Source organism: Bos mutus, chromosome 8 (assembly GCF_027580195.1).
Source record: "Bos mutus isolate GX-2022 chromosome 8, NWIPB_WYAK_1.1, whole genome shotgun sequence".
NCBI classification, from domain to species: domain Eukaryota; kingdom Metazoa; phylum Chordata; class Mammalia; order Artiodactyla; family Bovidae; genus Bos; species Bos mutus.
The window spans coordinates 54,742,647-54,758,907 of NC_091624.1; the positions used below are offsets into that span (position 1 = coordinate 54,742,647).

Genomic DNA, 16,261 nt, shown 5'->3' on the forward strand with positions numbered 1-16,261 from the left:
TCACTTTCCTTACTGGAGCAGTCTTTCATGCCTCGATTCGTAAGTGATTAGGTAGCAATTAATGATTTGAGACATTCGGATTCTTCTACTGAGCACCAGCTGTATGCTCGCTGGTGCAGTCATCCCGCCTGTCCCCAGAGGACTCGGGAATGAGACAGATATAACTGTGGGCAGTCGTCCTCAGCATGATACCGATTTATATTGAATCAGGGCACTGGGAAGGACTCATGGCACCTGGGGAGTCGAGGCAAGCCGCGAGAGTGGGGAGGAGACATGCACTGAAGGGGAGGCAGTGCTATTCCAAGCAGGAGGGAACAGTTTGTGCACTATGTGGGGATGTGACAGTGTGCGATATTTTAGGGGAATGGCCTGTTGTGCCACACGGCTAGGAATTTAGGCTACAAGATGGTCATATGAACTGAAGCTCATAGGCACTCAATTGTGAAGGCTTGGTGAGCCATAAAAAGTGAGTGAAGGTTTTGATCTGATCAGATTTTTTTTTGATACCTGTTAATACAGCAAGAAATTCTCGCTCAGGAGGGCCAAGTCCACAGGCAGCAGGGTCTTGGCCACAGCCTTCATCGCCAGGGTCCCTGGTTCTTCATTACTGTGTGCTGGACCCTGCCTACTTCCAGCAAGCCCACAACTCTAGCACTGACCACGGAACACAGTGTAGTTTTATGAACAGGGGCCAGTCTGCTAGGGAAACCACCTGCTTCCCGGAAACGCGCTGCCATTTCCCAGTTTGCAGCACCTGCAGGGACTCAGGGTGCCTCCATCTCTGCTGTGTGCCCCAGGAGTAAAGAGTCCCTGGTTCCAAAAGAGTTCAGTTTCATTCAGGTTTTAAATCTGTGATGTCCAGTGGGCCTTTTTCTGTTCAGTTCTGCCACCAGATTTCAGAATTAGATCCTGATCTGCAAGTGCTTGATTCAGACAGCCGGGTCTGGGGACTCAGCTCTGAGGCTCTGGGGTGTGGGTAGATGGCCCCTAACCGGGCCCCACCACCCAAGGCTCCTCATTTCCACCCCGCAGTTGGCCACAGTGCTTTCTCCAAACATCCTCCACTCGTCTTTGCCTGTGCTGTCTCCCCACATAGCCTTTTAGGATTTATGGGTATCCTGGTTTTCCTGGCCTCGCCATCACCACAAGCTTTCCTGGCTCCCACCCCACGCCTTCCTCCCTTTCCGCATTCCTGGCTGTCACACTTGTCCTCTGGTCAAGATAAGAGCCCTGGATTCAACATCGCCTCACTTTCCTCTTTTTAAGTCATGGGTATTTAGTATCTACGCTGTCATTTCCCGAAGGCCCCTGCAGGTGTCAAGCACAGTGTTAAGTGTTTTGCACTTTTGCAGCTGCTGGCCCTTTTTTTCCTTACTACCATCCCTGAGGCCCTTATGTTTCATTATTATTTCTATCTTGTCGATCAGGAAACAGATACGTAATAGGCTGCAGGTAGTTAAGCCCCTTAGGAAGACCATAGTCTGTGAGGCTGTGAACTGGGGCCCCTGAAGCTCATGTCCCTTTAAATCCAGGGTCTGGGCTCTCAACCTGGCTGTGGACCCAGCCTACAGTGGTCAGGAGTCCTCCTCTTCCCTCTTTCTTTCTTTTTAAAGATTTCTTTCTTCGTTTTTGGCTGTGCTGGATCTTCGTTGGTGTGTGTGGGCCTTCTTCAGTTGTGGCGAGTGGGGGCTGCTGTCTAGTTTCCGTGTTCAGGCTTCTCATTGCAGTGGTTTTTCTTGTCACTGAGCACAGCCTCTAGGTGCTCATGTTCAGGTAGTTCGGGCTCACGGGCTTGGTTGTGCTGCGGCACATAGGCTCTTCCTGTGTCCCCTGCATCAGCAGGTGGATTCTTTGCCACTGAGCCACCAGGAAAGCCCCTCCTCTTTTTCTTGAATAAACAAATCCAAGTTATTTTTTTTTTAATTTTATTTTTAATTGGAGGATAATTACAATATTGTGTTGGTTTCTGCCACAGGTCCCCTCCCTCTTGAGCCTCCCTCCCATGAATCCAAGCATTAAAAATAGAGGCACATGTATAGGAAAGTACACAAATCACGTGTGTATAGCCCAGTGACTTGCACAAAGAGCACCCAAGAAACCTTATCTATGCCTCTTCCAGTCTCAAGGGGAGCCACCACCCCAACTTCTAATACCAGAGGTAAATCCTGCCTGTGTGTGAACTTCTATAAATGCGGTCATGCCATATGCATTCTTTTGTGGCTGGTCTCTTTCTAAATTCAGGCATGAGAAGTATTTATAAATGTACACTATCTATTTATAAATACCCACTCCTAATTGATCTTACTTTTCCTAGTTTCTCAGTCAGTAAAAGGCAAAGTTTACTTCTGGGACCTTGTCAACATTGTTAGGATGTGCCATTGAAGTGGGCTTTCTCAAAGACACTCATGTTCTTCCTGGAGGTGAATAACAGATTCCAAGCTGTTTCATTTGCTTCCCTGGTTTTTCCTTTCCATCTTTCCCTCTGTGAGCCACACCTGCTCTGTGCCTCGTTGGGGTCTGTTCATTTGATTAGGCTCTCCAGCACAGCGGGCAGCGCCAGCTTCCTCTGAGGCCCCCTGTGACTGATGTATTAACATCCGTATGGGTTTCCCCTGGGATGGACGAATGTTCACAGCTTCTGGCAGCAGTTTACTGCACTGTGAATCAGTTTTAAAACTGCCTAAGTATGATGATCACAGACCTCCTGTGTGGTTTAAAGAAGAGGACACCTGGGAGAGAGGTGGGTATCTTCCAAAGATAAGCATACAGCTCTCCGTCTGTACTTTGTGCATCTGTTTTAATCTGGAACATTTAACTCTATAATAAGCCGAGTTCCAGGGGAAGCAGATAAAATTTCCTTCCCCTAAAAATCCAGATTACTGGGAGAAATATCAATAACCTCAGATATGCAGATTGGCACCACCCTTATGACAGAAACTGAAGAGGAACTAAAAAGCCTCTTGATGAAAGTGAAAAAGGAGAGTGAAAAAGTTGGCTTAAAGCTCAACATTCAGAAAACTAAGATCATGGCATCTGGTTCCATTACTTCATGGGAAATAGATGGGGAAACAGTGTCAGACTTTTTTTTTCTGGGCTCCAAAATCACTACAGATGGTGACTGCAACCATGAAATTAAAAGACGCTTACTCCTTGGAAGGAAAGTTATGACCAACCTAGATAGCATATTCAAAAGCAGAGACGTTACTTTGCCAACAAAGGTCCACCTAGTCAAGGCTATGGTTTTTCCAGTGGTCATGTATGGATGTGAGAGTTGGACTGTGAAGAAAGCTGAGCGCTGAAGAATTGATGCCTTTGAACTGTGGTATTGGAGAAGACTCTTGAGAGTCCCTTGGACTGCAAGGAGATCCAACCAGTCCATTCTAAAGGAGATCAGCCCTGGGATTTCTTTGGAAGAAATGATGCTAAAGCTGAAACTCCAGTACTTTGGCCATCTGATGCGAAGAGTTGACTCATTGGAAAAGATTCTGATGCTGGGAGGGATTGGGAGCAGGAGGAGAAGGGGACAACAGAGGATGAGATGGCTGGATGGCATCACCGACTTGATAGATGTGAGTCTGAGTGAACCCCGGGAGTTGGTGATGGACAGGGAGGCCTGGTGTGCTGCAATTCATGGGGTTGCAAAGAGTTAGACACGACTGAGCAACTGAACTGAGCTGAACTGAACTGAAAAATCCAGAATTGCTAAAATGGCACCTGATAGAAACTGCCTACCTGGAAGTGCCCACCTTGATTTATGGCAAAAAGAAAAGCTAACCCTCACATCTGCCGTAACTCTTTAGAAATTACAGAAAGCTCTAAGAAGCAAGTTTTCTCCCCATGTTGACCACCGTTCATGTGTCATCTTCAGACCTAGATTGTGGTGCCTGGTATTTGGGTCACATAAGTTGGAATGTAGATAGACTTCAACCCCAGCTCTTGTGGTCTTATCTTCAAGGGCAGTAATACAATGCTTTTTGATTTCAACCCCAAATACCCTGTAATAAATGGCATGCTGCTGCTAAGTCGCTTCAGTCGTGTCCAACTCTGTGCGACGCCATAGACAGCAGCCCACCAGGCTCCCCTGTCCCTGGGATTCTCCAGGTAAGAACACTGGAGTGGGTTGCCATTTCCTTCTCCAATGCATGAAAGTGAAAAGTGAAAGTGAAGTCACTCAGTCGTGTCCGACTCTTAGTGACCCCATGGACTGCAGTCTACCAGGCTCCTCCGTCCATGGGATTTTCCAGGCAAGAGTACTGGAGTGGGGTGCCATTGCCTTCTCCAGAATAAATGGCATAGGTTCAACTAATTCTAACGTGCATGTATTGAAACATCATGTGGACCTGATAAGGACTAACAACACCAAAGGATACTGTGGGCTAAAAAATAGAAGATTTAATAATAAAAAAGAAACAGACTGACTGATGTAGGAACAAACTAGTGGTTATCAGTGGGGGAGAAAGCGAGGAGGGACAAATGGGGTAGGGAGACACAACTATTATGTGTAAAATAAGCTACGAGGATATTTTGTACAACACAGAATATAGCCAATATTTTACAATAACTATAAATGAACTATAACCTTTAAAAGTTGTGACTCATTATGTTATATGCCTGTAACTTACATAATGCTATATTAGATTTCAATTAAAAAATACAGATTTAGTGGTCTAGTGACATAAGTGCCTTGATCTATAATTGTTTTATTTGCATATTTATTTCCTATGACATTCTGTGCAGTTCCCATCATGTGTATTCTGTCATTCAAATTAAGGGTAATGTTAAGGATTTGGGCCAAATAGCCATTTAATATTAGTTATTGGAACCAGTTTGCCAGGAGATAACATATCTAAGATTCCTTTTGCCTTTTTGTACTCTAAGATTCTTAGAGTCTAAGGAGAAATCTTTTCATATATTTGATACTTTGTTTTTATAGAAGAAAAATAAGGACAGATATTTTATTTTCAAGCTTTCATAACTTTCAAGGAAGTTATATGGGTTTTATGTGCAAGCAGGTAGAAACCTGATATCTTGTATCAGTTTTCAGTTTTGTGCATGCTTAGTTATTTTTCAAACTTTGAGTTAGCATTGAAATGAAAATTTAAGTTCTATATTTAATACCCATGGTCTTTAGAATCTGTTAAGGGACTTCAAGGTGCCAATGATAAGTTCCAGAAGGAGCCCAGACTTACCCCAGAGCGTTATGGGAAGGAGAAAACCCTAATACTTCGTTTGTTGTTTATGTGTTCGGACTTATAGAGGTTTAATGTTGCACTTCTAGATTACCAAGTGATGCTCTGAATAAGAAGAAAGTGAAAGCGGTGGGCTTCAAAGTGCCTAGTTCAGATGTGGGTGGGAAATATTATCACTCCTATTTCTTCCATCCCCTACAGGGTCTTTACTTTGTAGAGATTTTATAGTATCTGTAATATATTAGTGCTTGGAGTTTAAGAGATTAGATTGTTAAAGAAAAAATATGCTTTAAGATTTTGGTTTAGAAACAAGTGTACATTGGGATTAGTGAAAGTGAAAGTGAAGTCGCTCGGTCGTGTCCAACCCTCAGCGACCCCACGGACTGCAGCCTTCCAGGCTCCTCTGTCCATGGGATTCTCCAGGCAAGAGTACTGGAGTGGGGTGCCAACATTGGGATTAGGTATTAACTAAATACAGGTATTTGTCTGTTTTTAACAGGGAAGAAAATAATAGCCAAAAAAACATAGAAGTTCATTTCCCTCTCCCATAAAACATACTGGCTGTCAGCCCAGGGCAGGTGTCACAGCCCCATAGTGTCATCAGGGTTTGTGCACCCTATCATTTTGTTTTGTGCCCCTCAGCAACTGATTTCCATCTTCAAAGTCATGTTGTGACCCAAAAAGGCTACGGAAGCTCCAGTCATCATGCTTATAGTTCAGTTAGCAGAAAAGAGGGAAAGAAGAGAGAAGGCACACTCCCTTCCCTCTTTTTAAATTCTTTTTCTTTCTTTTTTTTTTAATTAATAAACTTATTTTTTAGAGCAATTTTAGGCTAACAGCAAAATTGTATGGAAAGTACAGACAGTTTCCATATCCCCCAGATTCCCTTTCTTTTAGGTTATGAACTAAGTGCTACCCAGCAGCTTCTGCCTACATCTCATCAGACAGAACGTGGGCATACCTGGCCAGAGCAAAGCTGAGAGGAGTCATCTTTTACTGGGAGCTTTGCTACCTTTGATAAAACTGTGTTTTGTGGCCAAAGTAGACAGGGAGGTAGTTGAGGAGGAAACTTGAAGTCTTTATTTAACTTAAGACATTCTCTTTTATTATTTTATGTCAATTATGCAGAAGAGTTTTAAGTCCAAACATTAAACTGGTACATTTAGAAAGCTGTTTTTGTTTGTTGATTTTGAAATATACTGTACCATGTGTAATTATTATGAGCTCGTAAGGGCTTCATCTTAAGCATCAAAAATAATCATTTTAAATTGTACTAAGAAATCATACAATTATACTAGGTACATAGAAGGAGGAATTTTATGGTAATTTGGAAATACATTTAGTGTTCTTTTGAAGGAATTTATTTTATGAAATAAAGCACAATTTAAAAATCTTTATAAAATTTTAAAATATTATTCAATATATATATTTTTTAAACCCTAGACTTTGGCTATTATTTATTTCATTTGTTCCATCAATAAACACTTCAACTTCTATTGCTTTCAAAAGGAAAGCAGAGCAAGAATCTTTCCTTTGTCTTTTTCATAGAAGTATACTGTGGTAATGATTAATTGCTTTATGATAAATATTTTTTCTGTCTTCTCTCATGTTCTTCTCCCTAATCATCCCATCTCCAAAAGCGCATACTCCTTCCACGTTACCGCAGATGGTCAGATGCAGCCCGTCCCCTTCCCCCCAGATGCCCTCATCGGCCCTGGCATCCCCCGACACGCTCGCCAGATCAACACCCTGAGCCATGGAGAGGTGGTGTGTGCGGTGACCATCAGCAACCCCACGCGACACGTGTACACGGGTGGGAAGGGCTGCGTCAAGGTCTGGGACATCAGCCACCCCGGCAACAAGAGCCCCGTCTCTCAGCTCGATTGTCTGGTGAGTGAGAAGGAACCGGTGCACCAGGGTAATTTCCCCCTGGAGACGCAATAAGGAAATCGCTGTCGGGGCCTGGGTTTTATTCCCATTATGAGGAAATGGAAGCCCATTCTGTTTCCTGTGTTAGCCATTTAGCTCTCCCCACCCTCTCCCCTCAGCGTGAAGGTTTCATTTGTTGCTATTTCAGTGGTTAAATCCCAGAGTTGATGGATTTCTCTTAAAAAAATATTTCAACGGTAGTTTACAGAAGCTGTTCTTGTTTGAATGTGTGTTCAGAAGGGGGTGTCCCGTTTAATGGATGGAGTGCAGCTAGGCCTGGACTCTGAGCCCTGTACTCCACTCCACTTTTAATTTCCCTGCAGCCTTTGGATAAATATTGAAGAGTAAACATTTGATAACATGACATAGAACCATTCTGAACAGGGGCTGTGTTTTCAGGGAGATCTGGCTGAGTTTTATGACCTTAACTTCAGGAAAGAGTTAATAGATCACACTGCACGAAATCAGGGCAGCCATCAGCAGAATGGGGGTGGTGGGGTGGGAGGGAGTGCTCCCTTCAAGCACCTATGCCACCTCCCCACCCCCACTCCCACAGTAAGAGAATACCATGTTGCATTTTTAGGGATCATAGAACATGTTGGAACATGTCCTTTACAGAGTACCCATGTACAGTACCCATTCATAGACCACGTACCATTGGCCTTGGGCAGACTATAGGCTACCTTGTGGTCCTTGACCCACAGCCTGCAGGGCACACAGCAAGGATTCTGGAGAGGGTGTTTCCAAAAAGAAGACAGACTATGGTTTTGAGATGAAAAGGATCTTTGGGATAGTCCTTGATTTATTTTTGTAATCAAATAACTTAAACATATATCTATTAATGAAACATGAGGAAACATACTTAAACAACTTAACATTCTGTGGTAGTAGGAGAGTTCTGTAACACTCATTTTTTTGAAATCACACTGGTTACAGTTTCTCTCCTCTTTGAACAATAGGCCATGGTTAAAGCACAGTAAAGACTTTGGCTGTTTCTGTTGGGGATGCGGTTACTTCTTTGTTGGTGGTGGCAGAGGCAGGGGGGTCATTTTAGGTTTCACCTTCCTTTCTAATGTATTGGTTTTGATAGATAGATGCCTTCTTTTGTTGATTTCTTTGGCCTCTGGATTGAAAGGCTTAAATATGACAGCAGCCAGGTTACAACTGGAGAAAGCAGCTGTGTTAAATTCCCAGACAAGGATACATCTGGCTAATGAAGACACGGTACAAGCCTTAGGCAGAGAGACTTAAGAGTAATGAAAACCAAAACCCAGGCAGCAAGTCTGCATTTTGCAAATAGTAAATAACAGGGTAATGAGGTCAAAGATTTCTAAACTAGCTTTGAAAAGTGGTTTTTTTCATAGAGAAGTACATGTATACCCACCTTCCATGTACTGATGGTCTCAGTTTCGTCTCTTCAGCAGGAAACTAGGCAGCAGTGGGAGTTATATGTGAGCCTTCACATGCACTGAGCAGTCCTTTGAGGTTGTTTTGTTTACTACTCTGAAGGAGCCAGTGGCCATCAGACCCGGATCTTTACTATAGACTGCTTGCTTTGCTAGTGTCCGTGAAATACCACTTTTTAAGTCAACAACCAAGATAGCCGTTAGAGAACATAGCATTGTTACTGCTTGGTCATGCATTATAACAATTGAATTATGTTTATTTCACAGAACAGGGATAACTACATCCGTTCCTGCAAATTGCTCCCTGATGGCTGCACTCTCATAGTGGGAGGGGAAGCTAGTACCCTGTCCATCTGGGACCTGGCGGCTCCCACCCCGCGCATCAAGGCAGAGCTGACGTCCTCGGCCCCCGCCTGCTACGCCCTGGCCATCAGCCCGGACTCCAAGGTCTGCTTCTCGTGCTGCAGCGATGGCAACATTGCTGTGTGGGACCTGCACAACCAGACGCTGGTGAGGTGAGTGGGGGTGGTTTCCTAAGTTGGGGCTCCTTGGGTCAGAAAGGCCCCCTCCCCCCATTTCTCCTACTTCTCTGCCTGCCCCCAAGTTCTCAGCCCACACAGGCCAGGCTTGGAACGGGGTGTCAGGACCGTGTCGCTGCCCTCAGGGGCTTACACTCTTGCTGCCATGCTTGGGTGTCACCCAGACTTTGTATTTACCTCCCTAATGTTCCTATTCTTCATGCCAGATTTGTTTAAAAAACATCCCTGGCCTTTGCCAAGGGGCAGAATACCATGGATTAGATGGAGGTACAAAAGGTCCTCAACGCTAGATGTTTTTGGCTTTGCCTGGAACCTCATATGTGCAAACAGGAACCAACTGATACAGGATAACAGAAAATCAACAAAAGAACATTAGAAGAGATTCCACGAATTTAACCCACAAAATGGTTTTAAAGTAGCAGTGTTTCTCAATAACTAAATAAGCCCTGTCCAGGGGTCATTTCCCCCAGGAACAAGCCTAGCTGCCTGGAATCTGCCACCTTTGTGTCCCTCCTCGGCTCTGGCCAGCTCCCTCCCTCTGGCCAAGTTGATGCTCATGTCAGAGATGTTAGAGAAAAGCCTTTTGAAAAGGAAGCACCGGACTTCCCTGGTGGTCCAGTGGTTAAGAATCTGACTGCCATTGCAGGGAACATGGGTTCAATCCCTGGTCTGGGAAGATCCCACACGCCATGGGGCAGCTAATAAGCCCATGCGCCACAACTACCGATCCTGTGCTCCGCAACAAGAGGTCACCACAATGAGAAGCCCATGCACCACAGCTAGGGAGTAGCCCCCAACTCACCCAAAAAATAAATGAATAAATAAATAAAGGAAGCAGTGATTAAACATCTAAAGCAGAATGGGCCTATGTTTTGCCCTTTCATGTCACAGTTCATCTTCACTTAGAAACATTGCGTGTGGTACATTTTTAGACTCATAGGTTACTTAAGCAGAACTCCCTCCATGCTTCCAGGCCACGGGCTGGAGGGAAGGAAGAGAGCATGAAACTCATTAAAGCGGCTCACTCTTCAAGCCTTTTCTGTAGAAATCTACCAAGTCTTACCACACCAGGCTCTGTCCCTGCATGTGGGTGACAGTCTGCAGTTATTTTATTTTATTTTTGTCACTCTGGGCAGCTCAGAATGAGCAAAGTGAACAACTGGAGCCAGAGCCAACAGCCACTTCAAACTTCTAGCCTAATGATTGTTAGTTATTTTTTCTTTGTTTTCTGCTTTTTTTTTTAACTTAATAAATACACTTTCAAAATATTCATTTGAAGTGCTTTTCAAGTATTCATCTGTTTAACCCCTGTCACTTGTGCACTGCTTTATCCTGATGTTATCATGGAGGCGCTGCAAAGGGGTTTGGGCACCCTGCCCTCTCGTGTGCTCTGAACTCCTGCTCTGTGCCAGCCCCTGGGGCTTAAGTACCTGTTGGATATGATGGGGTCATGCCTCACACATCTCTCTGTTTGGACTGGCCACATGCAGCTGGTGGCCACCCTGTGTGACAGGGCAGTGCAGAGTCTGTTGAATATCTGTGTATGTCTGTGACCCAGCACGTTCTGAACAGCCCTAAAAGCTGCTTTCTAGGAGCCTTAGTGCAGAGCTGAGATGGGTGGATGGAGGGATGGAGAAATGAGCACCAGCTACGTGCTTAGGTCCCCAGAGAAACAGTTGTTCTCAAGGAGTACAGGTATTTCATGAGTTCCAGAGATAAGAATTCAGAGGCTGAAATGAAAAGGAGGTCCTTGGGTTTCACAAGGTTTTTGAAGATGGAAAAGCAGCACTTTGGAAAGGTGGGGTAGGACTACAGTAGGCCTGGGGGACCAGTGGGGACACCTTGGATGCAGGCTGGGACTTTGAGGGACAGAGTTGGGGTGCATGGGGGAGAAGACCATGGTGGAAGTTCTGAGTAGTTTTCAGAAGAGAGACTTTTGAAATACTGCTTTGTATCTTGTCTCAGAATTCAGGGCAGCAGTGGAGCTCACATCCTCTCCTCCATGCCCTTTACATTCCAAGCTCAGCTTTAAAGTGTGAAGCTCTGTGGGAATAATAAGGTAACAGGAAGAAGAGGCAGTGGAAACTCTGCTCTGCGTGTTGAGTTCCCAAGCAGTTCTCTCATGGATTCTGCCTGGTTTGCCATCGTGATCGAGCCTTGGAGCACCTCTCACCTATTCCAGTCACTCCCCTGCCTGCTCCCTCTTGGTCTGCAAAACCAGGCCCATGACCCCCCACACCATCAGCCCTGTGGTGGGTTACATCACCCTCCCTTCAGCAAGCCCCACTTGAGGCCTGGCAGAGCGTCTGTGCTCAGCAAACCCCTGTTGGTTGGTTATTCTTGGTGGTGATTCATTGTGTGTGTGTGTGTGTGTGTGTGTGTGTGTGTTTAAGTATAGTTGATTTACAATGTTGTGCTAATTTCTGCTGTACAGCAGAATGACTCAGTTAGATACATATATACATTTTTTTTAATATTCTTTTCCATTATGGTTTATCTCAGGAGATTGGATGAAGCTCCCTGTGCTGCAGAGTATGACCTTGTTGTTTATTCATTCTAAATGTAATAATTTGCATCTACTAACCCCAAACTCCCAGTCCATCCCTCTCCCTCCGCCCCATCCTATCCTTGGCAACCACAAATGTGTTCTCTGGGTCTGTGGTGGTGGTTATTGACTGAGGCATGAGATTCCCCTTCAAGAGAACAAAGGCCTTGTGCTGGAATTCCAGGCAGGACCATGCCCAGGGGTCAGTCAGCAATCAGCTCTCTCTGCCCCGTGCGTTTGAGTCAGGAGGCTGGCGTGCCCATTTGTCTCTGGGAGTCCAGATTTCCTAATGCAGGGCTTTTTCTAATAGAGAACGCGAGGTTGAGTCAATACATGAGCTCATGCTTTGCTGGCACGAAGGGCATCTCGGTGCTACTCACTCATGGAAATGGGTGTGCTCCTGGGCCCCGAGTCTGTGGTGTGGTGATACAGGCCTTTGCGGTTAGAGGCAAGGCCTGCTTCTTGTAAGGAATACACTTGGGATTCTGTGTGTTTGTCTTTTTTTTTCCCCCTTCTTTTCACACTTAAACACTTTTCCAGACCTGGGAGGAATTTCACCTTCCAGACAGATTTGTAAAAATAGCTCTTGGAGCGTATTTAACTTCTCCTGTGTGGTGACCTAAAACAGCATTCCATTTCTTCAGCACTTGGATCATGAAAAAAGGAAAAGAAAATCTGCAGGTGCCGTTTCCTCTCCTCCTCGAGGGAAGAAGGTTGGTTTGATCTTGCACATCAGCAGACACCGAGGAGATGACACACGCCCGGCGAGTCCAAAACTAACAACACAACAGTGTTTACCTTGAGCTCTGGCAGGAAATCATTATTCAATCTGGTTTGTTTTATCAGGCAATTCCAGGGCCACACGGACGGGGCCAGCTGTATTGACATTTCTAACGATGGCACCAAGCTCTGGACGGGCGGCTTGGACAACACGGTCCGGTCCTGGGACCTGCGCGAGGGGCGGCAGCTGCAGCAGCACGACTTCACCTCCCAGGTGTGTGCTCGTCCCTCCCCGGGACCCACACAGTGCTCGGTGTGTGGCACCCTGCCCCCACCCTCACCCCCAGGAGAGTGGACGCTAGACAAACAGACCAGACTTTCATTTGAGGTACACACACACACACACACCCCAAATCACCCTGAAACACTTAGACTGGCTTTTAAAATGCTGTAGGTAAAGACTTGTTAGTTGTTTTGTTTATCGGTGAATTCATTGCAGGAATTTGTGCCGTGAAGAAAGTACAGGGTCTGATGTGTTGTCCATCTTCTCACCATCTGATGTAGGGGTGAGAGATGATTTGATTCTCATATAAATAGACCTTTAAAAATATGCAGGGATGTCACAAGGAGTAGAGAAAAATCACAACAGCTCTACAAGTTAATTCATTTCACTTACATCAGGGAGCTTAAAAAATACAGTGGTATCTCAGTGGATGCCTGTTTTATTAGTCATCCCTTAGAAATTGGACTCATGGCTGACTAGATTTATGGAGTTTTGAAATGATAGGAAAATGGCAACTTTGATTGTGCATTGGGGAGATTATTTAGATGTCAAGTGTCTGAATCTAGGCCTGTTTGGGGAAAGACAGTGCATGCCATGTTAACTGTTTTCTGATGGTGGAATTGTTTTATTTTGTCATGACTTATTTACTTTTTTTTTTTTTTGGTAATAAAAATAATTCGACTCAGAAAAGTAGGACAGAAATGGAAAGCAACTATACGTTCAACTAAATTTCATGTCCCTGTCAAAATTTTGTTGAGTTCCTTATAGTCTTCCCTGTTCCCTTCCAGCCCTGTTTCCGTTATGGTTAGGATTCTATTTTCCGTCTACATTTTTTTATTAAAAAAAAAAATTCTTATGAAAAATTTCAAATATATATGAGAACAGAGAATGTTCAAGCATATATGAAAGCACAGAGAATTATATGATAAACTCCATATGCCCATCATCCAACTTCAGTTCCTAACACATAACCCTTCTCATCTGTCATCCCTGCCTCCAAACACTGGATTATGTTTATTAAAGTAAATCCCAGACATTGTATCATTTCATCCATAAGTATTTCAGTTAGTATCTATAAAAGACAGGCTTTCAAGAATCCACGTGCAGTACAGGAGACATGGAGTTTGATCCCTGGGTCATTAAGATCCCCTGGAGGAGGAAATGGCAACCCACTCCAGTATTCTTCCCTGAAAAATCCCATGAATAGAGAAACCTGGAGGGCTATCGTCCATGGGGTCGCAAGAGTTGGTTATGACTTAGTGACTAAACCACCACCACTAACTATAAAAGACAACCCTTTCAGACAACACACATGAATACCTTTATTAGTTCCTGGGAATTTACTTCTTGGTTTTATCACACATGGAGTAAGTGTTGTTTTTCTTTCTCTCAAGTTGTTCCTTCAAGGTCTTTAACACTTGACTTATCTGGGTTGGGTTGCTTGTCCTGTAGACTTGGCCACAGCCTGCGCTTTACTTAATACATCCTCCTGTTCTTGCTAGTTTTCCCCTTTGTTGTCTGTTCACTTCCCAGGTCTATATGGGCAAACTACTCAGTGAGCCTCTCTGCTTCTTGTAGATATTCTCCCTTGGGTATTGCCCAACTGGGGAGTGGCTGGCTGTGGGCATGGAGAGCAGCAACGTGGAAGTCCTCCACGTGAACAAACCTGACAAGTACCAGCTGCATCTCCACGAGAGCTGTGTGCTGTCCCTAAAATTCGCTTATTGTGGTGAGTTCAGCTGAAAGGAAACTGGAGGATGCCGGTGGCTGAAATGGAAAATACTTCTAAAAAAATACAGTGGAGATCATATCTGGAAAAAATGTTGTTCTCTGAGCAGCTGGATGCAATCATTCTATTGTCTTAAAATTGTCCCTCAGAGCATAGTGATGTCTGTTTCGGTCTGTTTCCCTAATTTGAGAAAAGTCAGCAGGCGATAAAATTGCCTAATACAAGGTTTTGACGCATGTTTGTTTTTAGTAAAGAGAATCAGAAGTGTGGGTGGAGGGCAGTTAGGTACCCCTCTGAGGGGGATGGGTGGGAATTTGTAGGAGAATGGGGCAGGTCATTGTAGACTGACCAGGATGAGGAGCCCATGGTCAGAGAAGGGAGCATTTCAGGCGCCCAGACCATTACAGTCTGCAGTGAGGAATATGAGAGAAGTTCATGGGGAATACTTATTCATGAGATGAAGGGTGGATTAATAGCTATCACATTATACTGACCACATTCTATGTGCCATATATCCTATCTGCCATTTAACTTAGATTCCTCATTCAATCCTTTCTAGTCCCATTTATCATAAGGAGACTAACAGAAAACAACTTCATTGATTGACAGAGGACCCACTGTGTGCTGGGTGTAAAGCTACTTGTCATGTTTCCAGTGGCTAATGGGACTGAAATGGTCCCTGCCACCGCTTTGATTAAACCCAAGATCACAGGTGGTTCACAATGGAGCCCATATTTAAAACCTGCCTTCTCTACTTATGTCACACCCTTGGGCATGATAGCTCATAATTAAACAATGCTCTGAGTTTGATTAAGTTCAGGTAGCTAATATATACCAGGAATTTTGATCTTATTACCTATTCCTTTGCTAATTCTAGGTAAATGGTTTGTGAGTACTGGAAAAGATAACCTCCTCAATGCTTGGAGGACCCCCTATGGAGCTAGTATATTCCAGGTAAGTCAGTGCTCCTCACCCAGAATGGCAACAGTTGGACTACAGTGTTCCTGATGATGCTGGAAGTGAAGGTGCCTTGGAGGGACAGGGCCTGGAGCATCTCTATTCCACACCAAACACACGTCCATTGTTTTCTCTTCCAGTCCAAAGAGTCCTCATCTGTGCTCAGCTGTGACATCTCTGTGGATGACAAATACATTGTCACTGGCTCAGGGGACAAGAAGGCTACAGTCTATGAAGTCATCTACTGAAAACATTATGTGGTTTAATGTTTATAGTTGAATTGGGCCAAAATGTTTTGAATTTGTAGAAATAGAAAAGTCGTAACTTTAAAAACACAAAAACCTGTTTCCAAACCTTGACACAAAACTACTTTGCGTCTACAAAGAGGAGGCAACGAGCACATCAAGAGAAGGTCACCTATCTACCTAGACCAAATGGAGCACCGAGGCAACGTGGACAGAGGGGTGAGGGTTGGAGGCTCCAGGAACAGAGCCTGCCGGCCCAGGCAGAGTTCATCCTTTTCTTTCTGTGAGGTCTGCCGAGATTACCTTTCTGTTCCTTGTGGTTTCCCTCCTATCTGTCCTTGGTAGATCAGTGGTGTCTCCAATGAACTTGTTTCCTGGTTTTGCATCTTGTGAAATGTTTTTTTTGTATTTTTGTTGAAGGTTAAACATTTGTATAAATTGTAAATATATTTGGTTTATTACAGTAAAGGCTTTAGTACCAATAAGTGGTTTTTCCTTCTCCTCCATTATTGTTTTTAATCATTGGTGTGGGTTCTATAAGCAAAGTTCAGAAATTTGTACAGGAAGTTTTAAAATGCGCTTCTCGTTTTATAAATATATTTGGTCACAGACTCCTGCTGCACTAGGACCTAATTACCTCTTCTGAGTTAATCAGGAAGTCAAGAGGAAGAATAATAAGTAACCAAAGGTTTATTAATGATGATTTTATTTGGGAAGCT

At 44.2% G+C, this 16,261-nt stretch overlaps 1 protein-coding gene across 9 annotated transcripts in view; it reads left to right on the plus strand.

Moving 5' to 3' along the window:
• The window catches only part of LOC102268380 (TLE family member 1, transcriptional corepressor), a 91,821-nt gene extending 75,794 nt beyond the window's left edge, over nucleotides 1-16,027 (plus strand). For all 9 annotated transcript variants that reach the window (XM_014481859.2, XM_070375717.1, XM_070375720.1 and 6 more), the window contains 6 exons: nucleotides 6,830-7,079; nucleotides 8,792-9,039; nucleotides 12,455-12,602; nucleotides 14,190-14,340; nucleotides 15,218-15,294; nucleotides 15,438-16,027. In XM_014481859.2, the coding sequence (XP_014337345.1) occupies nucleotides 6,830-7,079; nucleotides 8,792-9,039; nucleotides 12,455-12,602; nucleotides 14,190-14,340; nucleotides 15,218-15,294; nucleotides 15,438-15,545 (982 nt within the window). In that variant the 3' untranslated portion in view covers nucleotides 15,546-16,027. The remainder of the gene's footprint in view (nucleotides 1-6,829; nucleotides 7,080-8,791; nucleotides 9,040-12,454; nucleotides 12,603-14,189; nucleotides 14,341-15,217; nucleotides 15,295-15,437) is intronic.
• Nucleotides 16,028-16,261: the final 234 nt, after the last annotated feature.